This window comes from Rana temporaria, chromosome 2, assembly GCF_905171775.1.
Source record: "Rana temporaria chromosome 2, aRanTem1.1, whole genome shotgun sequence".
NCBI classification, from domain to species: Eukaryota; Metazoa; Chordata; class Amphibia; order Anura; family Ranidae; genus Rana; species Rana temporaria.
Genome location: NC_053490.1, coordinates 103563067 through 103582321, shown reverse-complemented (window position 1 = coordinate 103582321; position 19255 = coordinate 103563067). Strand labels below are relative to the sequence as shown.

At 42.7% G+C, this 19255-nt stretch overlaps 1 protein-coding gene across 4 annotated transcripts in view; it reads left to right on the top strand.

Annotated features, from left to right (window-relative positions):
* The window catches only part of RARG (retinoic acid receptor gamma), a 308995-nt gene that overhangs the window by 279346 nt on the left and 10394 nt on the right, over window positions 1–19255 (top strand). For 2 of the 4 annotated variants that reach the window (XM_040340679.1, XM_040340681.1), the window contains 3 exons: window positions 5337–5485; window positions 13800–13941; window positions 19216–19242. In XM_040340679.1, the coding sequence (XP_040196613.1) occupies window positions 5337–5485; window positions 13800–13941; window positions 19216–19242 (318 nt within the window). The remainder of the gene's footprint in view (window positions 1–5336; window positions 5486–13799; window positions 13942–19215; window positions 19243–19255) is intronic. The other 2 variants (XM_040340680.1, XM_040340682.1) reach the window with 1 other exon arrangement.

Here is a 19255-nt window from a genome sequence, read left to right as displayed (position 1 = left end):
TTTCCATTGTTTTTAATGGGAAGGGCATCAAGTAAAAACGTAAAGCTATGAATGCAGTGAGGCTTTATTTACTTATAACATTCAACCCAATATATTCACATCAGTACATGTTATTTTTTTCTTTGCTGTTTTCTAACATGCCCTTTGATAAGCGGCACAACGTTCTAAAATATGATGGTAGTTTTCATGTGCTTTTATGGGGATCTGTGAATATTTTCAGCATACACATCATTTTTCAAAATCGCATAGGTCACATTTTCCTACATTTAGGGCCCATTAATACTGCATTGTAGGTGTGCGGGAAAACATGTGTTTCTGTGATGCATTGCTATTTCTTTCTGAATGGCACCCAAGAGATTTTGTTGATGTACGTGCGTTGCACCATACATGGCACATGCACCTTCACGATAAATGGGCTGCCTTAACATAATGCACTTTAGCTTGCATATTAACGTGTAATAACATGCATGCGCTACCACACCCTAATGGTGTGAATGAGCCCTTACAGATAAGTCCTCCCAAATCTGTTTCACTTGGTTACAGTAGAAGCAAACTGGTTGAGTTTCCCCCTGCATTCTTATATCAGCAACAAGATGTTTGCATCAAAGTTCTCAGATCTTCCCAACTGCTATTGCCATTTTGATGGAGATTCCAGTTGTCTCAATGCTAATTCTATTTCAATTGCTATTCAAATTGAGCACAGCTTCATCCTATTACTAAGTGAAAGTCTCTACTGCTTTAGGACCCTTTCACACATGCGGACTGGACTGGTTGTCCATTTTTCATCCAACCGTTGACGGATTAAAAACGGACATCAATGCATCCCTATGGAAAAACAGATGTAAACGGATGATCATCCATTTACATCAGTTTACATCCACATATGTCAACATTGTTTTTTTGGAACGGATTAAAGCCCCATTTTTGTTCCGCTAAAAAAAGGAACGGACAAAAAACAGATGTAAACTGACAAACAGTCCATTTTGTATTGGTAGTAGATGAAAAACCGATTTTTCTTTGAAAAAAATGTGACTTAACTGATGAAATGAATGGTTCGCGTGTGTATCAGGCCTCGTACACACGACCGAGAATCTCGTCGTAAAAGAAGTGTCGTTTTCCTCGACGAGGTTCTTGTCAAGCTTGACGAGAATCTGGTCAAGCTTTCCTTGCATACACTGTCAAGACAAAATCTCGTCGTTCTCAAACGCGGTGACGTACAACACGTACGACGGCACTATAAAGGGGAAGTTCGATTCCACTGGCGCCATCCTTGGGACTGCTTTTGCTAATCTCGTGTTACAGCGTGTTAAGTAAAAGTTTGGTGAGAGACGATTTGCGCTTTTCAGTCTGTTACAGCGTGACGAATGTGCTATCTCCATTACGAAAACTACTTTTACCAAAGGTGCGCTCCCGTCTCAAACTTTAATCTGAGCATGCATGGGTTTCTAAGCATACACACAAACGTGTTTCTTGTCCGACGAGAAAGAAGAGAACATGTTCTCTTTTTTTTCTCGTCGAGATCCACGACAGTCTTCTCGACGAAAAACATACACACGACCGTTTTTCTTAACAAAAATGCTCTGCCAGCATTTTTCTTGATGGATTTTGCCGAGGAAAACGGTCGTGTGTACGAGGCCTTAGAATTACAAGTTTAGAATTAATGGCATGTAGTATCTAGCGATATTTTAAGGAAGGGTGACCAGACATCCCTGGTTTCCAGGGACAGTCCCTGGATCGAGGACACTGTCCCCGGACCAAGTCTGTCCCCGGTTTTGTCCCCGGATTGGATTTGAAAGGGGGGCTGGGGCAATTAAAAAAAAAAATCTGAATTACACACCCTACTCCGCCGCACCTACTAGCTTGGGGGGGTGTATTTTTTTCCATTGCATAAGCCCCTTTCTGATGATCATGTGCTGGTTGGAGCGGAGGGAATATTTCTTCAGTTTCGGGCGCATACCCATCCAGCTATGCTCGTATGTGCTTCTGCCTTGGCTCAAGTCCCGGCCAGCCGCATGCTTATCTCCTTGCCTTCCCTGGCGGAATGATCTTTCTCCGCTTTCCACCCAGTAGTAGCCAGGGTCCGGAGAGTAAGATTTGACAGGCTGTGAGGCTGGCGGTGGTGGCGACGGGCAGAGAGTCGCTGATTGCCGCCATTACCAGTAACAAAAAAATACGTCCCTGCATTTCATTTTAAAAATCTGGTCACCTTATTTTAAGGGGCAGTAATTATTGTACCTTTTGCGTACAGGATGCAGTAAATATAAGTAATATAGCATGCATGCATGCAGGAAATTCAGCTTCTCTGTGCGATAAAACCTTGGGGATCCACTCATGCTATTGTGTTAGAGCAAACGCATTATGCCCAGTGTTAACGTGCATTGCGTTAAGTCAGCCATAGGCCATCTAATGCTCCAAAACAGAGCTTGCAGCATTTATGGCAGCACACGTCCGCTGGCAAGGTGCATCAGAATGCCATTCAGAATGGAAAAGGGGGCATCATCAGTGCCCACTATATGGGATTGTGGCTATCACAATATTAAAAAAAAAAAATTGGGTTATAGTGTTTAAAAAAAAAAAAAAAAACTGGGAGTCAGTGAACACAAATTTTGTGAGGTAGGAAAACAGGATTTAGGCGGGATTTGCACGTGTTTTTGAGTGGGAAGGACGTCTGAGTTCAGGCGGGAAAAACACGTGTACTGATGACTCATACACGTGAGGTAGAGGGGTATATAAAGCCCACAGGTGTGAGGGTCAGGGCACAAAAATGTTTACCTTATCAGGTTAAGAGCTCCCCATCCCCCCCACCCTTGTCGCTGCACCTTATATGTGGTCTGTCACCCTTGAATCAAGGGGGGGACTTGGTTGATATTTTATTTATGGCAATCACTTGAGTCTTATGACTGAGTGAGAATTTTTGAAAGATTTGGAAAATATATTTGAAATTAAATATTTATTTATTGATATTTTAATAAAGATAATTATTTAAATATATTTAATGTTTGTATTATAAATTATACCAATAAAGGTGCCGCGGCCAATTTATCACCATCTTTGATGGTCTTGGTTTGGTCTATTATTTATTAGTTATTATTTTAATAACCTTGTATAGCCTACACTCCCATGAATTGCACCACATCACACCCATGCATATAACATACATGCATTAGTGTGAACAGGCCCTTAGTGACTTGCAAACAAAATTTCTCAGACTTCAAAATGGGCACTGAAGATACAGGCTGCACTGTGTTTTTACCTCAGTGTTATAAGCTTCTAGGTGATTGCTCTGCTGACTATTACTGAATAAGCACACAAGCAATACAAACATACGACACATTCCCTGTAATGCTGTGCGTTGAGAGACATCTACCGTGTCTGCTATGGCGTGAAGCACCAGCCACAATACAGCGTGAAGTAATCCAAATTTTATATATATGACATTGTTATGAAGGAGACTGAGATATAAAGAGAACTGAGGTAGCATTGGCCTGCACTGAGGTACTCAGGAGGTGGTCTTCTTGGGGTTCTCTTTCTGTTCTCTGGAGACACAGGCCTTCAAGAAGCCTGTCTCCTCTAACCTGGCAAGGCTGGAATGTGCTTCTCAGGGCAATGTAACAGGAAATTCTATGTGTGTTGAAAGCTAGGATAAAAAGCATCTGCAGAGCTGCCCCGAGGGATGTACTCAGCCTGAGGGGGCTGTGAAGGCTGGGTTACATTAGGGTTAAGGCTGCCTCCTTTCCCCCTCTTCTGGTTATTTTGGGCTGCGCTAAATTAGTAGCACATGTCATTGTGATACTCACATTCAACTTCCTTTAGTCAAAGGCCCAGCCTAATAACAGGAGAAGGAGTAATGAAATCCCTCTGTATTAAAAGGTCTTGTATGAGCATATTAACATCCATCTTTACTTTCTTTCAAGAACTTCTCACAAGTTGCGTATTGTCGGTATACTTTGAAGTGTACCTGTCTCCCCCACATATGGTGAGATACCATTTGTAGTCATGTCTCTCACCCTACTCTAGTATGCCATAGCTGTGAGACCCTGAGTGTCACATGCCTCTTGTTCTTGAACAGAATCAATCTAGGACCCCAAACCTGATCTGAGGTTGCTAGGCCATGGGTTGCACACCATTTGTTTATATCACTGGAAATAAGTTAGAAGCCTTTTGGTTCAAAGGGAACCATTGCTGTGGTCTATTAACATTCAGCCAAACTAGATAGCTGAAACACATAATATACGTTCTTTTGAATGCCAAAAGATGTTTAAAGTGATGTCGATAATCATCTGATCTGCCCATCCTTGCTATGGTGCATACACACTGGGGTTGATTTCTTAAAACTGAAGAGTGCAAAATCCGGTGCACAGAAACCAATCAGCTTTCAGGTTCTATCATCAAGCTGAGGTTAGAAGCTGATTGGCTACCATGCACAGCTTTGCCAGATTTTGCACTGCAGTCTTCCAGTAGCAAACCAACCCCATCGTAAGTTGTGTGACACTAGTGACACCTCTATGACTCTGTCCCACTACCCCACTCCATTACTTAAGGCCCATACACACGATCGGACTTTTCAACAACGGTCCGACGGACGTGTTTTATCGGACAATCTGACCGTCTGTACGCTCCATCGGACAATTTTTTCCAGTTTTTCAACGGACAAATGTTCGCTGTGCATGCTCTCAAATTTCCCGACACAAATGTCCGATGGAGGATAATGCGATCGTGTGTACACAAGTCCATCGGACTAAAGTACAAACACGCATGCTCAGAACCAATGCTAAACATCAGACAACAATAGCAGAAGTTGCCCAAAGGGTGGCAGTAAAGAGCTGAAAAAACACGTGATACTTGAGGACTGAGGTTGAGAACCACTGCCATAAGGGATACTTTTTGTGGTTTGGTCAATTGTTACAAAATGTTTTATTTGTATGACATTGCTTATGACACCAAGGATCATTGGGGCATTGCATAACTACTATGCAAATATATATATATATATATTAAAAAAAAAGGAAATACAAAAAAATTCTCTAGCAAAACAGTTTTCTATGTATGTTTTGTGTTGATAAATAGAAATGCTATATATATGTTTCATGTTATTGCTGACCTTTTGGCCTCCGCATCTCCTTGAATAAGTGTAGTGTTTCTATAAAAAACCTCTGTGAGGAAAAGGGAAAAGGTTCATGGAGATGTCACAAGCGTTCAGAACAAACACCATACGTTATTTGAGCATCAAGAAAAAAAAAAAGTCATACCTGTCATGTCTTAGATATTAGATATAGAGTATATACCAGGCATACCAGAATTTCTAACCAATTGTTTTTCTGTTTTTTTTTGTGCAGCCGTCGAAACCCAGAGCACCAGCTCAGAAGAGATGGTCCCCAGCTCTCCATCACCTCCTCCTCCACCACGTGTTTACAAACCCTGCTTCGTGTGCAATGACAAGTCCTCTGGCTATCACTATGGAGTCAGCTCCTGCGAAGGCTGCAAGGTGAGACATTACAGCAAGTTATCTATATCTATTTATTACTAATGGTCCATGATGGAACATAGTTGGTGAAGCCTCTTCCACAAAAAATGATTGTCATTCTTCAGTTCTCCACTGACTGCCTTAGTTGCATGTGTGAGGACCATGTTTGCCCGCATGGGGATGCCCAGGTGTTCCCTGCATCCCCCTGCAGGCAGTCCTATTCGTTTCAGTTGGGATACAGCTTCTCCACAGACACAGCTGCTGCTCCCAATTTGACAGCCGCATGGATTCAGGTGAACGGCCCTAAAAGCACACTGTCTGCGTTCAGGGGCCATGCACTTGCTCAGCTTCTAATTGGGAGTAAAGAAGAAATGGCTGCGCATTGATGAAAGTCCAATTGCTGTTTATTAATCACTGAGATGGCATCAAAAAACACTAATACACAGTTTTATAGACGCGTTTCACACAGTGCAGTTGTGCTTAATCATTGCCAAATGTGAAACGCGTCTACAAGACTGTGTACTGATGTCTTTTGCTGTCATCTCGGTGATTAATAAACAGCAATTGGACTTTCATCAATGTGCAGCCATTTCTTCTTTACTCCCAATTAGAAGCCGAGTGTCACGTACCTTAAGGGTGAGCCCGACGTGCAGGAAGTGGCTGCTGTTACTCCTCTGATCCCGGACCCCTGGTAGAGTAGACAGGGGGAGCGGGAATGCAGAGTCGCACAAGCGCCAGGGATGACGCTGGTGCAGGGGCCAGATGGAGCTTCTGCGGAGTCCGAGGAAGTCTCTGAAAGGCAGGTGCAGGCCGGTAGGTAGCAGCCTGGATGTAGGAACACTGGAACAGCAGGTAAGCCGGAAAGGAAGGTATTCGGAGAGTCTGGCCGCAGCAGGTCCCAGAAGACTGAACAGGGTCCCAGAAGACCGGAGAAACAGGAGCAGCCGGACTTGGTAACAGGAGAGGCCCAGGTAACAGAGAGGTCGACTAGCCGGGTCGGCAACAGGCGGTCAGCGGAGTACCAGGGATCAGGCAGAAGGATGGTCAGAGCAAGCCGAGGTCAGGGCAGGCGGAAGACAGGAACAACGAAGACAAGCCGGGTATCAGGATCTGGATCAAGCAGGAGTAGTTGGTACAGGTACAGGTACAGGTGGTCTCAGGAAACGCTGCAGACCGGACAGCAAGGAGCCAGGCTCCCAGGACACTTTAAATAGGTTTGTTTTGGCGCCAGATGGACGCCTGCACGTGCCCGCGCGCCGTTACCGCCGATGCGCGCTCCCGCGCGCCGTTACCGCCGGTGCGCGCGTGCACGAGTGCGATGCTGCGATTGCGCGCGCATTGCGCGTGCCGATGCGCCGCTAGCGCCCTCTGGTGGCCGAGGTAATTCATGACACCGAGCAAGTGCATGGCCCCTGAACGCAGACAATGTGCTGTTAGGGCCGTTCACCTGAATCCATGCGGCTGTCAGATTGGGAGCAGCAGCTGTGTCTGGAGAAGCTGTATCCCAACTGAAACGAAAAGGACTGCCTGCAGGCTGAAACGCATTGGATTTGTTTGACTGTTTTTCACCTGCATTAACAAAACAGCGTTTTAGCCGACTTCCTTCCTTTTGAGAAATGGGCAAAATCTTTTTTGTAAAACAAAAATGTGTTTTAAACATTATGTTTTGCCATAAAGTTGAACCACGCCATGTACACATATCAGGCATCCCTTTTTTTTTGGCAAGTATTAGACATAATATGCTCAGCATCTTATACCAGAAAGCCATGGCTATAAATTACACTGCATTAAGTCACATCTGAAACCCTGATCAGCTTGCAGATTTTGAAGATCTTATATGAATCTTTATTTTAGCTGTGGAGAATTACTGTAACGTTTATGTTGCCAAAAAACAAAGGAACTAAGATTTGATTTTATATTTCATTGTCCAACCACACTTTAAGGGCTTATACTAATGAGCTCCAATTTTGTACCATACTTAGTGCTCTCATATTATGTCAGCACACAGTTCTCCTTACTTCTTGGTGGGGGGCCTGGCTAGCAGAGGCATTGCAAACAGCAAGTACTGCAGAGTCATAGCCTGCATGATGCTACACGTACCATTACTATACACGTAAACTGTACAACTCAAAGCAAATGGAAAGCATTTGTATTTCTTGGATTTCTTGGCTGACTATGACCAGATAGCGTAATACAGCAGTAGTCGGGATCCTCTGCTTGGCCACTCTTTTGACATCCTTTTGGGTTTTTATATATGATATGTGAACATTAGTTGCAGGTTGTATTGTTAATATTGGTGTAAACAGGAAAATAGTATTATTGTTCTGTGTTGTTAAAGCTTTTTTTAATTTGCCTATATTTTGTCTTTCCTGGTTCCTCCTTTCACCCCCTCACCCACATGATAATATAATAATTAAAATATATATATATATATTTTTATTAAATACTTTTAAACCCAGTAATGTAATGGATAATGGATAAGTAATGGATCCCAGTTCTTCTTTATGCAATGCAGGCACATCATGGCTGGTAGGAGGGGCCAGCAGAGTGCTGCGCATAGCTTCCTGAAAATGTTATAACACTCTGCCTCAATACTTCACTCAAGAATCCTCAGCCCTGATTCAGTGGGATGGCTTTTTAGTGCTGAGCAGAGTTAGGCCGGGTTCACATCTGTGCGAATTGGATGCGTTTTTCACTGCATTCAATTTGTGTGACATGCGAGTGTGACCGGCTCTCAATGGAGCCGGTCACACACATCCGGGGAGGCTGCGGTGTAAATTCCTTAAGGGTCTTGTGCGTTTTTGGGTCCGTTGAGGTGCGAATTTAGGCAAAAATTCGGACCTGAGGCTGGAAACTGCAGCCGTACATATGTAAACCATATCTCCCAACTGTCCCTGATTTGGAGGGACTGTCCCTGATTTGGAGCAATGTCCCTCTGTCTCTCTTTCCTCCTCATTTGTCCCTCATTCTGGTCTGATCTGTATAGTTGTATATAAAATGCACTTTTTATCTTTCAAAAAGTGTTTCTCAGCGCTAAACCTTTCATTCGATTTCTAAAAGCCAATATAAACTATAATAGGAGTAAAAAAAATCCCTCGTGGATTTAATTAACCTTTTTTTGGGGTTATTCTCCTTTAAGGGGGTGTGGCAGGGGTGTGTCCTATGCCTAAATTCGTTTACTAGTAGGTGTCCCTCATTCCCATCTCAAAATGTTGTGAGGATGTTGTGAAGATCAAAATACCTTCATGGGCGAATTTCAGTTATAGGAATGAGGTGTAAAGCTTCGTACACACGATCGGATTTCCATCGGACAAATCCATGGAAATTTGTCCGAAGGGCGTTGGCCGTGAACTTGTTCTGCAAACAGACGGCAGAACTTTTCAGCCAACATTCACAAAACTATGTTGTTTTTCTGCTCTTTAGCGCCACCCTTTGGGCAACTTCTGCTAATGTTGTCTTGTGGTTAGCATTGGTTCGGAGCATGCGTGTTTGTACTTTGGATTTTAGTCCGACGGACTTGTGTACACACTATTGGATAATCCGACACATTTGTTGTCGGACAATTTCAGAGCATGACTCTCCAACATTTGTTGTTGGAAATTCCAACAACAATTGTCCAAAGGAGCATACAGACGGTCAGATTATCCAACAAAACACGTCCATCGGACAATTGTTGTCGCAATATCCGATTGTGTGTACGGGCCTTAAAGGGGAGTTCCAGGCTGTTTTCATGTTTATTAAAAGTCAGCAGCTACAAAAAGTATAGCTGCTGGCTTTTAATAAACAGACACTTACCTGCTCCACGTTCCAGCGACGCGCCGGCCGGGGCTCCGCTCCTCTCCCCCCTCTCCGGCCGGCGTCTTCATTCCAAGTGTGGGCACCCGGCCGTGACAGCTTTCGGCTTCACGACCAGGCACCCACTGCGCATGCGCGAGCCGCGCCGCGCCATGCAATTGGACAGGCGATCGCCTGGAACCTGTCACGTGTCCCAGGTGATTGCCTACAGGGAGGGGCTGCAGAATGGCGATTAGGCTTATTCGCCTTAGCAGCCCCTCGACGGAAGGAGGAAGTGGGACAGGAAGTCCCACTCCTGAAGCCCCCACTTCCCCCCCAAAAAAATTACATGCCAAATGTGGCATGTAAGGGGGCGAGGAGTGGATTAAGCGGAAGTTCCACTTGGAACTCCGCTTTAAGTGTCTAGGGAGATTGTTTACATGCAGATCACCCTAAGTAACTTCCGCATGTAATGCAGAGCTCCTAAAATTGAAAGAACTTAAATCCAATGAATAAAAGGGATGGGTCACAGTAATGACCCATACACACGATCGGATTTTACGTCAGGAATTGTGTGATGACAGGCTGTTGTCGGACAATCCGACCGTTTGTACGCTCCATCGGACAATTGTTATCGGATTTTCAGCCATCACATGTTGGATAGCATGCTTTAAAAATTTTCGCCAACAAATGTGTGTTGTTGGATTATGCGATCGTGTGTACACAAGTCCTTCGGACAAAAATCCAAAGTACAAACACGCATGCTCAGAAGCAATGCTAACCATAACACATCAGCAGAAGTTGCCCAAAGGGTGTCACTAAAGAGCTGAAAAAACACGTTGTTTTGTGTTTGTTTGTTGCCGTTGGTATGCAAGACAAGTTCATGGCCAACGCTCTTTGGGTAAAAGTCCTACGCTTTGTCCAGGGAAAATCCGATCGTGTGTATGAGGCTTAAAGGGGGTTGTAAAGGTAATTGTTTCCCTAAATAGCTTCCTTTACCTTAGTGCAGTCCTCCTTCACTTACCTCATCCTTCCATTTTGCTTTTAAATGTCCTTTTTTCTTCTGAGAAATCCTCACTTCCTGTTCCTCTGTCTGTAACTTCACACAGTAATGCAAGGCTTTCTCCCTGGTGTGGAGTATTGTGCTTGCCCCCTTCCTTGAGGGGTGAGCAGGAGAGTCAGGACGCTCTCTACGTTGCAGATGGAGAAAGGAGCTGTGTGTTAGTGGGCGTCCTGACTCTCCGGTAGTCCAAGGGAGGGGGCGAGCACGACACTCCACACCAGGGAGAAAGCCTCATATTACTGTGTGTAGTTACAGACAGAAGAACAGGAAGTGAGGATTTCTCAGAAGAAATAAGGACAGTTAAAAGCAAAATGGAAAGATGAGGTAAGTGAAGGAGGACTGCACTAACTGCACAAGACGGAAGGTAAGGGGCGGAGTTGAGCTTTAATATTACTGTTACATATACATCATGGCTGAGCCAATATTTATTAGCATTCAGCCTGTGTATTGATGGGGTGAAGCTGTATTTTAGAAGTTACCATGTACTGCCTATAGGCTTGCAGAACACGGGGCTATCATGTGTTCATAGTAGAGTTATCTGTTTTGTGGGGAAACCTATACCCAGTCTATCCATTCATGAGGCTCCAGATAATAGTGCCTTAGGACACCATAGAGCGCTTTCTCCGAAATATGTCTCTGTTCAGTCTGCAAGACAATTCTTACTTTCTTTTATTTCTGCGGCAGATCTCCGACCAACTCTCTCTGACCCTCTTTTTCTCTGCCATTGTCTAGTATGTCCATCTGCTAGAGTTTACTCTCCCTCCTCTCATTTGTCCCCCTCTCTGCATGCCATCAAGCATTCATCATCTGTGTCTATTTAAAATAATCAATGATTTCAACTCTTTGCTGCATTCCCAGATCCCTTACTAACAAGTTCAGCAGAAGGGGGTGCACAGTCTAAGCGGAAAAAAATGGGGACTGCTTTAGTTCTGTATTGTATGTTAAACAGCAAGCAGCCTCAGTCTTTATATATATATATATATATATATATATATATATATATATATATATATATATATATATATAATATGTATCATAATAGTACATATATAGTTTACACTTTGTATACCTATGTATGTAATATAACATATAGCTTCCTTTTTACATTTTCTTCTACGTGTTTGGATGCCACATTATCTTAGGCAGGCTGAATTGAGGCTAATTCAATAAACATTTGGGGAGGACTTATACAGTGGGGATCGAAAGTTTGGGCACCCCAGGTAAAAATTTGTATTAAGGTGCATAACGAAGGAAAGATGGAAAATTTTTCAAAAGGCATCAAATTACAGATTAGACATTCGTATAATATGTCAAAAAAAGTTAGATTTTATTTCCATCATTTACACTTTCAAAATTACAGAAAACGAAAAAATGGCGTCTGCAAAAGTTTGGGCACCCTGCAGAATTTATAGCATGCACTGCCCCCTTTCCAAAGCTGAGACCTGCCAGTGTCATGGATTGTTCTCAATCATCGTCTGGGAAGACCAGGTGATGTCAATCTCAAAGGTTTTAAATGCCCAGACTCATCTGACCTTGCCCCAACAATCAGCACCATGGGTTCTTCTAAGCAGTTGTCTAGAAAACTGAAACTGAAAATAGTTGACGCTCACAAAGCTGGAGAAGGCTATAAGAAGATAGCAAAGCGTTTTCAGATGTCAATATCCTCTGTTCAGAATGTAATTAAGAAATGGCCATCATCAGGAACAGTGGAAGTTAAAGCAAGATCTGGAAGACCAAGAATAATATCAGACAGAACAGCTCGCAGGATTGTGAGAAAAGCAATTCAAAACCCACGTTTGACTGCACGATCCCTCCAGAAAGATCTGGCAGACACTGGAGTTGTGGTACACTATTCCACTATAAAGAGATACTTATACAAATATGGTCTTCATGGAAGAGTCATCAGAAGAAAACCTCTTCTACGTCCTCACCACAAAAATCAGCGTTTGAACTTTGTAAATGAACATATAGACAAGCCTGATGCATTTTGGAAACAAGTTCTGTGGACCGATGAGGTTAAAATAGAACTTTTTGTCCGGAATGAGGGCACAGAAAGGGCACAGAATTTAATGAAAATATCCTCTGTCCAACTGTGAAGCATGGGGGTGGATCAATCATGCTTTGGGGTTGTATTGCAGCCAGTGGCACAGGGAACATTTCATGAGTAGAAGGAAAAATGGATTCAATAAAATTTCAGCAAATTTTGGATGGTAACTTGATGCCATCTGTGAAAAAGCTGAAGTTAAAGAGAGGATGGCTTCTACAAATGGATAATGATCATAAACACACCTCAAAATCCACAGGGGATTACATCAAGAGGCGTAAACTGAAGGTTTTGCCATGGCCTTCACAATCTCCTGACCTCAACATAATTGAAAATCTATGGATAGACCTTAAAAGAGCAGTGCGTGACAGACAGCCCAGAAATCTCAAAGAACTGGAAGACTTTTGTAAGGAAGAATGGGCAAAGATACCTCAAACAAGAATTGAAAGACTCTTGGCTGGCTACAAAAAGCATTTACAAGCTGTGATACTTGCCAAAGGGGGCAGTACAAGATATTAACTCTGCAGGGTGCCCAATTTCTCTCTGCTACTGTATTCGTTGCTAGTAGCAACAGTTGCACTGATACAATTTCTGTACGAATATGTTAAGGACTGACCAAAGAAATCTTTCAGCGTGCGGGATTATTTTACCATTCAGTCTCTGGAAGACATTACACTTCTGCATGCAAGGAGTGTTCCGTTGCAACTTTTAGTTCACAGGTCTTAGTAAAGAGGAAAAAAATCTATTTAAAAAGAAAAAGTGTCTAGCTGGAAAACCACATAATGAGAGTTGCCACAGGGTATAGTTGGCGCTGGCATGCTATTTTAGAGAAAGTGCCCAAACACCAAATCTTTTGACAAATTAACCAAAATTCAACCCAGATCTGGCCATCTGAAGCCTCGTACACACGACCCAGAAACTCGACGGGCGAAACACATCGTTTTGCTCGTCGAGTTCCTTGTTAGGCTTTCGAGGATCTCGGCGAGCCAAATTTCCCTATTCCCGTTGAGGAAAAAGAAGACATGCTCTCTTTTTGGCTCGACGAGATCCTCGTCAGTTTCCTCGTACAAACGTGTACACACGACCGGTTTCCTCAGCAAAAAAAAAAAACAGCAAGTTTCTTGTCGTGTGTATGAGGCCTGACTACCATTTCTGTGCCGCTCCTTCCTTCTGTTTGGTAGTCCCTCAAACACAGTCCAGTGTATGTTGCCACTATCATGTTTTCCAGTAAGAGAAAAATGTAATAACCCGTAACAACCAATCAGAGCAATGTATTGATGTGGCAAACTGTAAGCTGCATTCTGATTGGTTGATTTTGGCTACGGTATTTTATGAAGCCCCTTCGCAGTGCTTTATTGAATAAGCTTGTATGTGGATTTCATTATGTCCATCATTTCTTTTGTCTTACTCTCATTCCATCCAGTCACCTCAACCCCCTTCCCTCTCTCTGGCAGGGTTTCTTCCGTCGCAGCATACAGAAGAACATGGTCTACACTTGTCATCGTGATAAGAACTGCCAAATCAACAAGGTGACACGGAATCGCTGCCAGTTTTGCCGACTACAGAAATGTTTCCAGGTTGGCATGTCAAAAGAAGGTGAGTCATGGCCGCGTTCAATCATACACTGCATGGGGTGTAGAAAGAAAATAGATCTTTCCAGCAAAAGAGGGGTCAGGCCTTTCACACCGGCCTTTCAGCTAGTTAAAGCTGTGGACTCCGCATTCCTTGTAATCCCAACACCTCATTCTGTCCCTTGGGTGCTCATGTAAATAGATCCTTTACAAAGAGAGGCTCCTCGATTCTGGATTCCACAAGGATAAACATATACTCAAGTAACAATCCTGCCCCAACTCCTAATATCAAAGTCAGAAACGTTTTATTCTTATTTCCAATAAGGAAAGACTAAAAGAAAGTTACAGCGTGTAAAAGCCGGAACCTCTATAAAGTCACATATAGGGAAAAAGTACAATGTAGAGCAGAATATAGGAGAACGTGTGCTAGGAAACTCATTATACAGCATAGATTGGGGCTGAATAATTCATTTTCTTTCGAGTTTACCACGAGTATTCCTCACCTGCTCTCTCCTTTTCCTCAACCTCAGAGTTCTCCTATTAGTGAGTTGTAGGTTCAGCCTCCCTCACTAGAGGCACATCCATCATCCCCTCCTTGGAGCCATACTAGACAGTGCAATGGCAGACAGGGAGTCTGTATTTGTATTATTACCATTCGCTCTTAGGTCTTTACATACTCTGTACATGTTCTTTTGTTCAAGTGTCTCCCACACAATTCTTATTTATTGTTCCTATCTATTTCCTTCTTGTAATCTTACTCCCGACCATCTTCCTTGTTAGCTTGCAGGTTGTCTCCTTTTAGCACTTCTCTTTTCTAATCATTGTCAGGGTTGCATTGACGTTTTATTTGCTCAGCACTTTTCTCTCTAATTGCAATCTTATTTCTTTCTTTTCTCAACCTGCTACTTCATTACCAGGCATACCCCACTTTTAAGTACACAATGGGGTTTATTTACTAAAGCTGGAAAGTGCAAAATCAGGCTCACTTCTGCATAGAAACCAATGAGCTTCCAGGTTTTATTACCAAAGCGTAATTGAACAACCTGGGGTTAGCGGCTCATTGATTTCTATGCAGAAGTGAGCCTGATTTTGCACTTTCCAGCTTTAGTAAATAAACCCCATTGTATACTTAAAAGTGGGGTATGCCTGTAATCAGCCTATCTTTTCTATATTGTCTCTATTGTTTCCTCCTCATCTTATTTTTTTTGTTACTTCCCCCTTGTTATTACTCAGCTCACCTCTTTCCTATTGTTCCCTCTCCACTACACATTTTTTTCACTCCCCTTTTCTCCTCACCCTCCCCCTTATTTCTCTTTTTCTTCTCTCTCACTCTCGTTGTTTCTCACTCTCCTCTGTTTCTTCCTCTTAGTGTCTCACTCTTTACCTTTCTCTCTGTGGGGTTAACTTACTAAAGGCATAGACTGTGCACTTTGCAAAGTGCAGTTGCTCCAGAGCTTAGTAAATGAGGTAAGGCTTCACTTTGCAAAGAGTACCCAAATAAAGGGGGGGGGGACTATATTTTTGCTTGCACATGATTAGATGATGGAAGTCAGCAGAGCTTCTTCTAATTTACTAAGCTCTTGAGCAACTTGCAAAGTGCAGTCTTTATGCCTTTAGTAAATCAACCCCAGTGTCTCACTCTACCTCTCTTTCTCTCTCTATCTTTCTCGCTCTATCTCACTCTGTACTCTTCTCTCTATCTCTCTATATTTCTTTCTTTCTGATTCTGCCTCTCCTTCACTCTACCTTTCTATTACTCTCCTTCACTGTCTACTCTTCTCTCCCACTTTTTAGCTTACTCCTTCATTATCTTCACCTTTCTTCCTCCCACCTTCCTTTTACTCTCTCTTTCTTTCTCTCTCTCTCTCTCTCTCTCTCTCTCCCTCTCTCTCTCTCTCTCTGTCTCTTACCCTCCCGACCTTACTGTCTTCTCTCTACTTTCCTCTTCGTACTCTCTCTCTCTCCATTGCTTTCTTCTTCTATCCACCCTTTCTCTTTCACTCGCTCACTTTCTACCTTTATCTCTCTCGCTCTCTCTCTCTCTCTCTCTCTCTATCTTCTCTCTCTCTCTATCTTCTTCTCTCTCTCTAACTTGCTTTCTTCTATCTACTTTTATCTTCCTCCCTCTCGCTCAATTTCTACCTTTCACACACTCTCTCTCTACATTGCTTTCTTTTTCTATTTACTTTTCTCTTCCTCCCTCACTTGCTCATTCTCCGCCTTTCTCTCTCTCTCTCTCTCTTTCTCTCCCTTACTTATTCCTTCTTGCTACCTTTTCTCTTCTTCTCTTTCACTCACTCTCTACCTTTCTCTCTCTTTCACTTACTATACCTCACATTCTACTTTTCTGTTCCTCCCTCACTTGCTCACTCTCCACCTTTCTCTCTCTCTCCCTTACTTTCTTCTTCTCGCTACCCTTTCTCTTCTTCTCTTTCACTCACTCTCTACCTTTCTCTCACTTCCACTTACCACTCTACCTCACATTCTACTTTTCTCTTCCTCTCACTTACTCTCTTTCTTTCTTTCTCTCTGTCTCTACCTTGCTTTCTTCTTCTCTCTACTTTTTCTTTTCCTCCCTTTCACACACACACTCTCTCTCTCTCTCTACCTTACTTTCTACTTTCTCTTCCTCTCTCACTCACTCTCCACATTTCTCTCTCTCTCTCTCTCTCTCTCCCCCTCTCTCTACCCCCTTTCTCTCTCTCTCTACCCCCCCCTCTCTCTCTACCTTACTCTCTTATTCTCCTACTTTTCTCTTCTTCCCTCTCCTTCACTCACTACCCCTCTCTATTCTCTCTCACACACTCTGTAACGTTATCAATCCCTTTGTTTCTATGCCTAGCACTTTCTAATTCTTTCTTGTGCTTGTTTTGAATGTCTCTCCCCCTATCCACCTTTCTGTCTCCCTCTGTGTCTATATCTAGCACTTCCTATTTCTTTTTTCTAGTCTCATTCTCTTTCTCTCTGTCTAGCTCTCTCGTTCTCATTTTCACCCTCTCTAGCCCCTATCTTCTCTCGGCTCAGTCTGTGTGCCCTTCTCATGCTATAAGTGGGTTTCCGGCGCCTGGCTTCCTGTTGTTAGGGTCCTGCACACTTTATCCCGAGGTGAAAAGGAAGTTCACAAGGAAACGTGTGAGGAGAGTCAGGACACAGGGGAGTAGGGTGAGAGAGAGCAGCACTGTGACATGTACAGTAGGGAGAAATGCAAGTAAGGCCCTCTCCCTAAAGGTAAACTTTACTTAACAACAGAAATAAGGCACATTTAACTATTGAAAAGCAACGTCAGCAATTATCTGCCTTAGTATGCGTTTTATATGTGTGCTTTAATTTCTATAGTAGCATCAGTTCCGGTACATATCCTAGGCTGCTGGAATAAAGAGGCAGCAGTATATCTTAATAGTCAAGTTACTAATTTCCCTCGTCATATAATGTGTTTATTTAAGGACTTCTATGAGACGTTAATAGGCTTGTTACAGGGCTCTTTGCCTGTAATATTTTCTCTGAATTTGATTTGTTGCTTGTCTTTGTCTTGGTGATGTTGAAGAATGTTCAATTTGTCTTACTTCTCCGTAAATGTATACAGTGGTTGGTTTTTAGAAAGATATATGGCAGAAAGAACTTAGAAGAGACTAGGGATTTAAAAGAGCAGTCAGGTCATCCATCTCTATCCCCTGCGGTGCTTCAAACCTACCACCTGCAGGCACGGACAAAGGTCACATTTCAGGGGCAAAGTTCAGGCCAGGAGATATTTAGTATTGATGCTCAGACAGCAGACACAAGTCTACTAGGCTCTTCCCCTGAAAATCCAGCGTTGCCTCTAGCAGAGATTGATTGTGACGCTTCCAAAAAAAGGCATCTGATCTTAATGGGTACAATATGATCATCGTACATTTTAATTACATTCCTCTGGCTTTTCATAATCTTTTATCCACTTAAAAGGCATTTCCCTATAAAAGTGGATTTCGAAAATTCATTACAAATGAGTGAAAATCCAGTAGTACTTGCAAAAGTAAGTCTCCAATTCTTAGGAAAGCTTAAGCCCTGTACACACGATCGGATATCTGATGGAATCTAATCCGATGGAATTTTTCGTTGGATATCCGATGAAGCTGACTTTCATCAGTCTTGCTTACACACCATCGGTCAAAAATCCGACCGTGTCCAAACACTACGACGCGCTGAGAAAAATTAAGTTCAATTCTTCCGAGCATGTGTCGACTTGACAGATGGACTTCCACACAGACGATCGTTTTTTTTTCTATCGTTTTTTTAGCCATAGGAAAATTTTAAAACATGTTTTATTTTTTTTCACAGATGGAAAACAAACCGATGGGGCTCACACATGATCGGTTTGTCCGATGAAAACGGTCTGTTTTCATCAGACAAATCGTGTGTACAGGGCTTTACACATCTCTCCAGATCTTTTTACCAAAGAAAGGTTAGATTCTTAACAACTGGCAGTAGTTGAAGGGGGTTTCCACTTTAAACAGAAAGTAGACCTCTGATCCCTGCAATGACAAGGAGAGGTCTTGTTCTCCTAAGCAACTGCAATTCTCCTACCACCTTGTGTTTGTATTGGCTTGAAGAGCCACGGCCACTATTAAAGCTAGATCAACAATCTGCAATTCCTGCTTTCATGCTGCTGGTAAAATGTGGACCTGGCCAAAGGTGAGAGTGTTCCTAAATTTAGAGGTTTTAAAGAGTTAATTTCTGGATAAAAATAAATAAAAAAAAAACATTAAAACAGCACACAGCTTTGCACCCTTTGAAAGCAAAGAGACGCTATAATAATATACAAGTAGTCAAACTAGTCATGTCAACAAGGATTCACATTGTTTTTTTTGAAGGCCACACACAAAAGTAAGGTTAACACAATTGTCCCTCTATTAATTCAGCCACAGTTTTAAATTGTATTGTAATTACTGCTGGCAATGCATGCTGTGAACTACAGCTGTAAACAGCCGCACCAGTTAGAGGTCAGCAGAGTCTCTATCATGCCAAATTAATGGGGATGTAGAGAGTGTTTAGTAGAAGGGAACGCCATAGCTCCTTGCTGCTGTCCTTTTGGAAGCAAATCCCTCTTTACACCTAAGTTGTCCCTCTTTTGAGTCTGATGCACAGACCTCTATAAAAATGTACTGTTTACCTACCAAAAGTGTCACACTACACTAATCCTTTCATTCAGGCTCTAAATTATTGCATTTGGTATTTAATAAAGCCAGTATAAAAGAAAAGTAACAATGAAAATAAAAGCACCTACAGGTGTAAGCAATCATTTTTGGCGTTTTACTTCTTCCAGGTCCATGCAGCTGGGGGAGTGGTATAGGTATGTCCTTTGT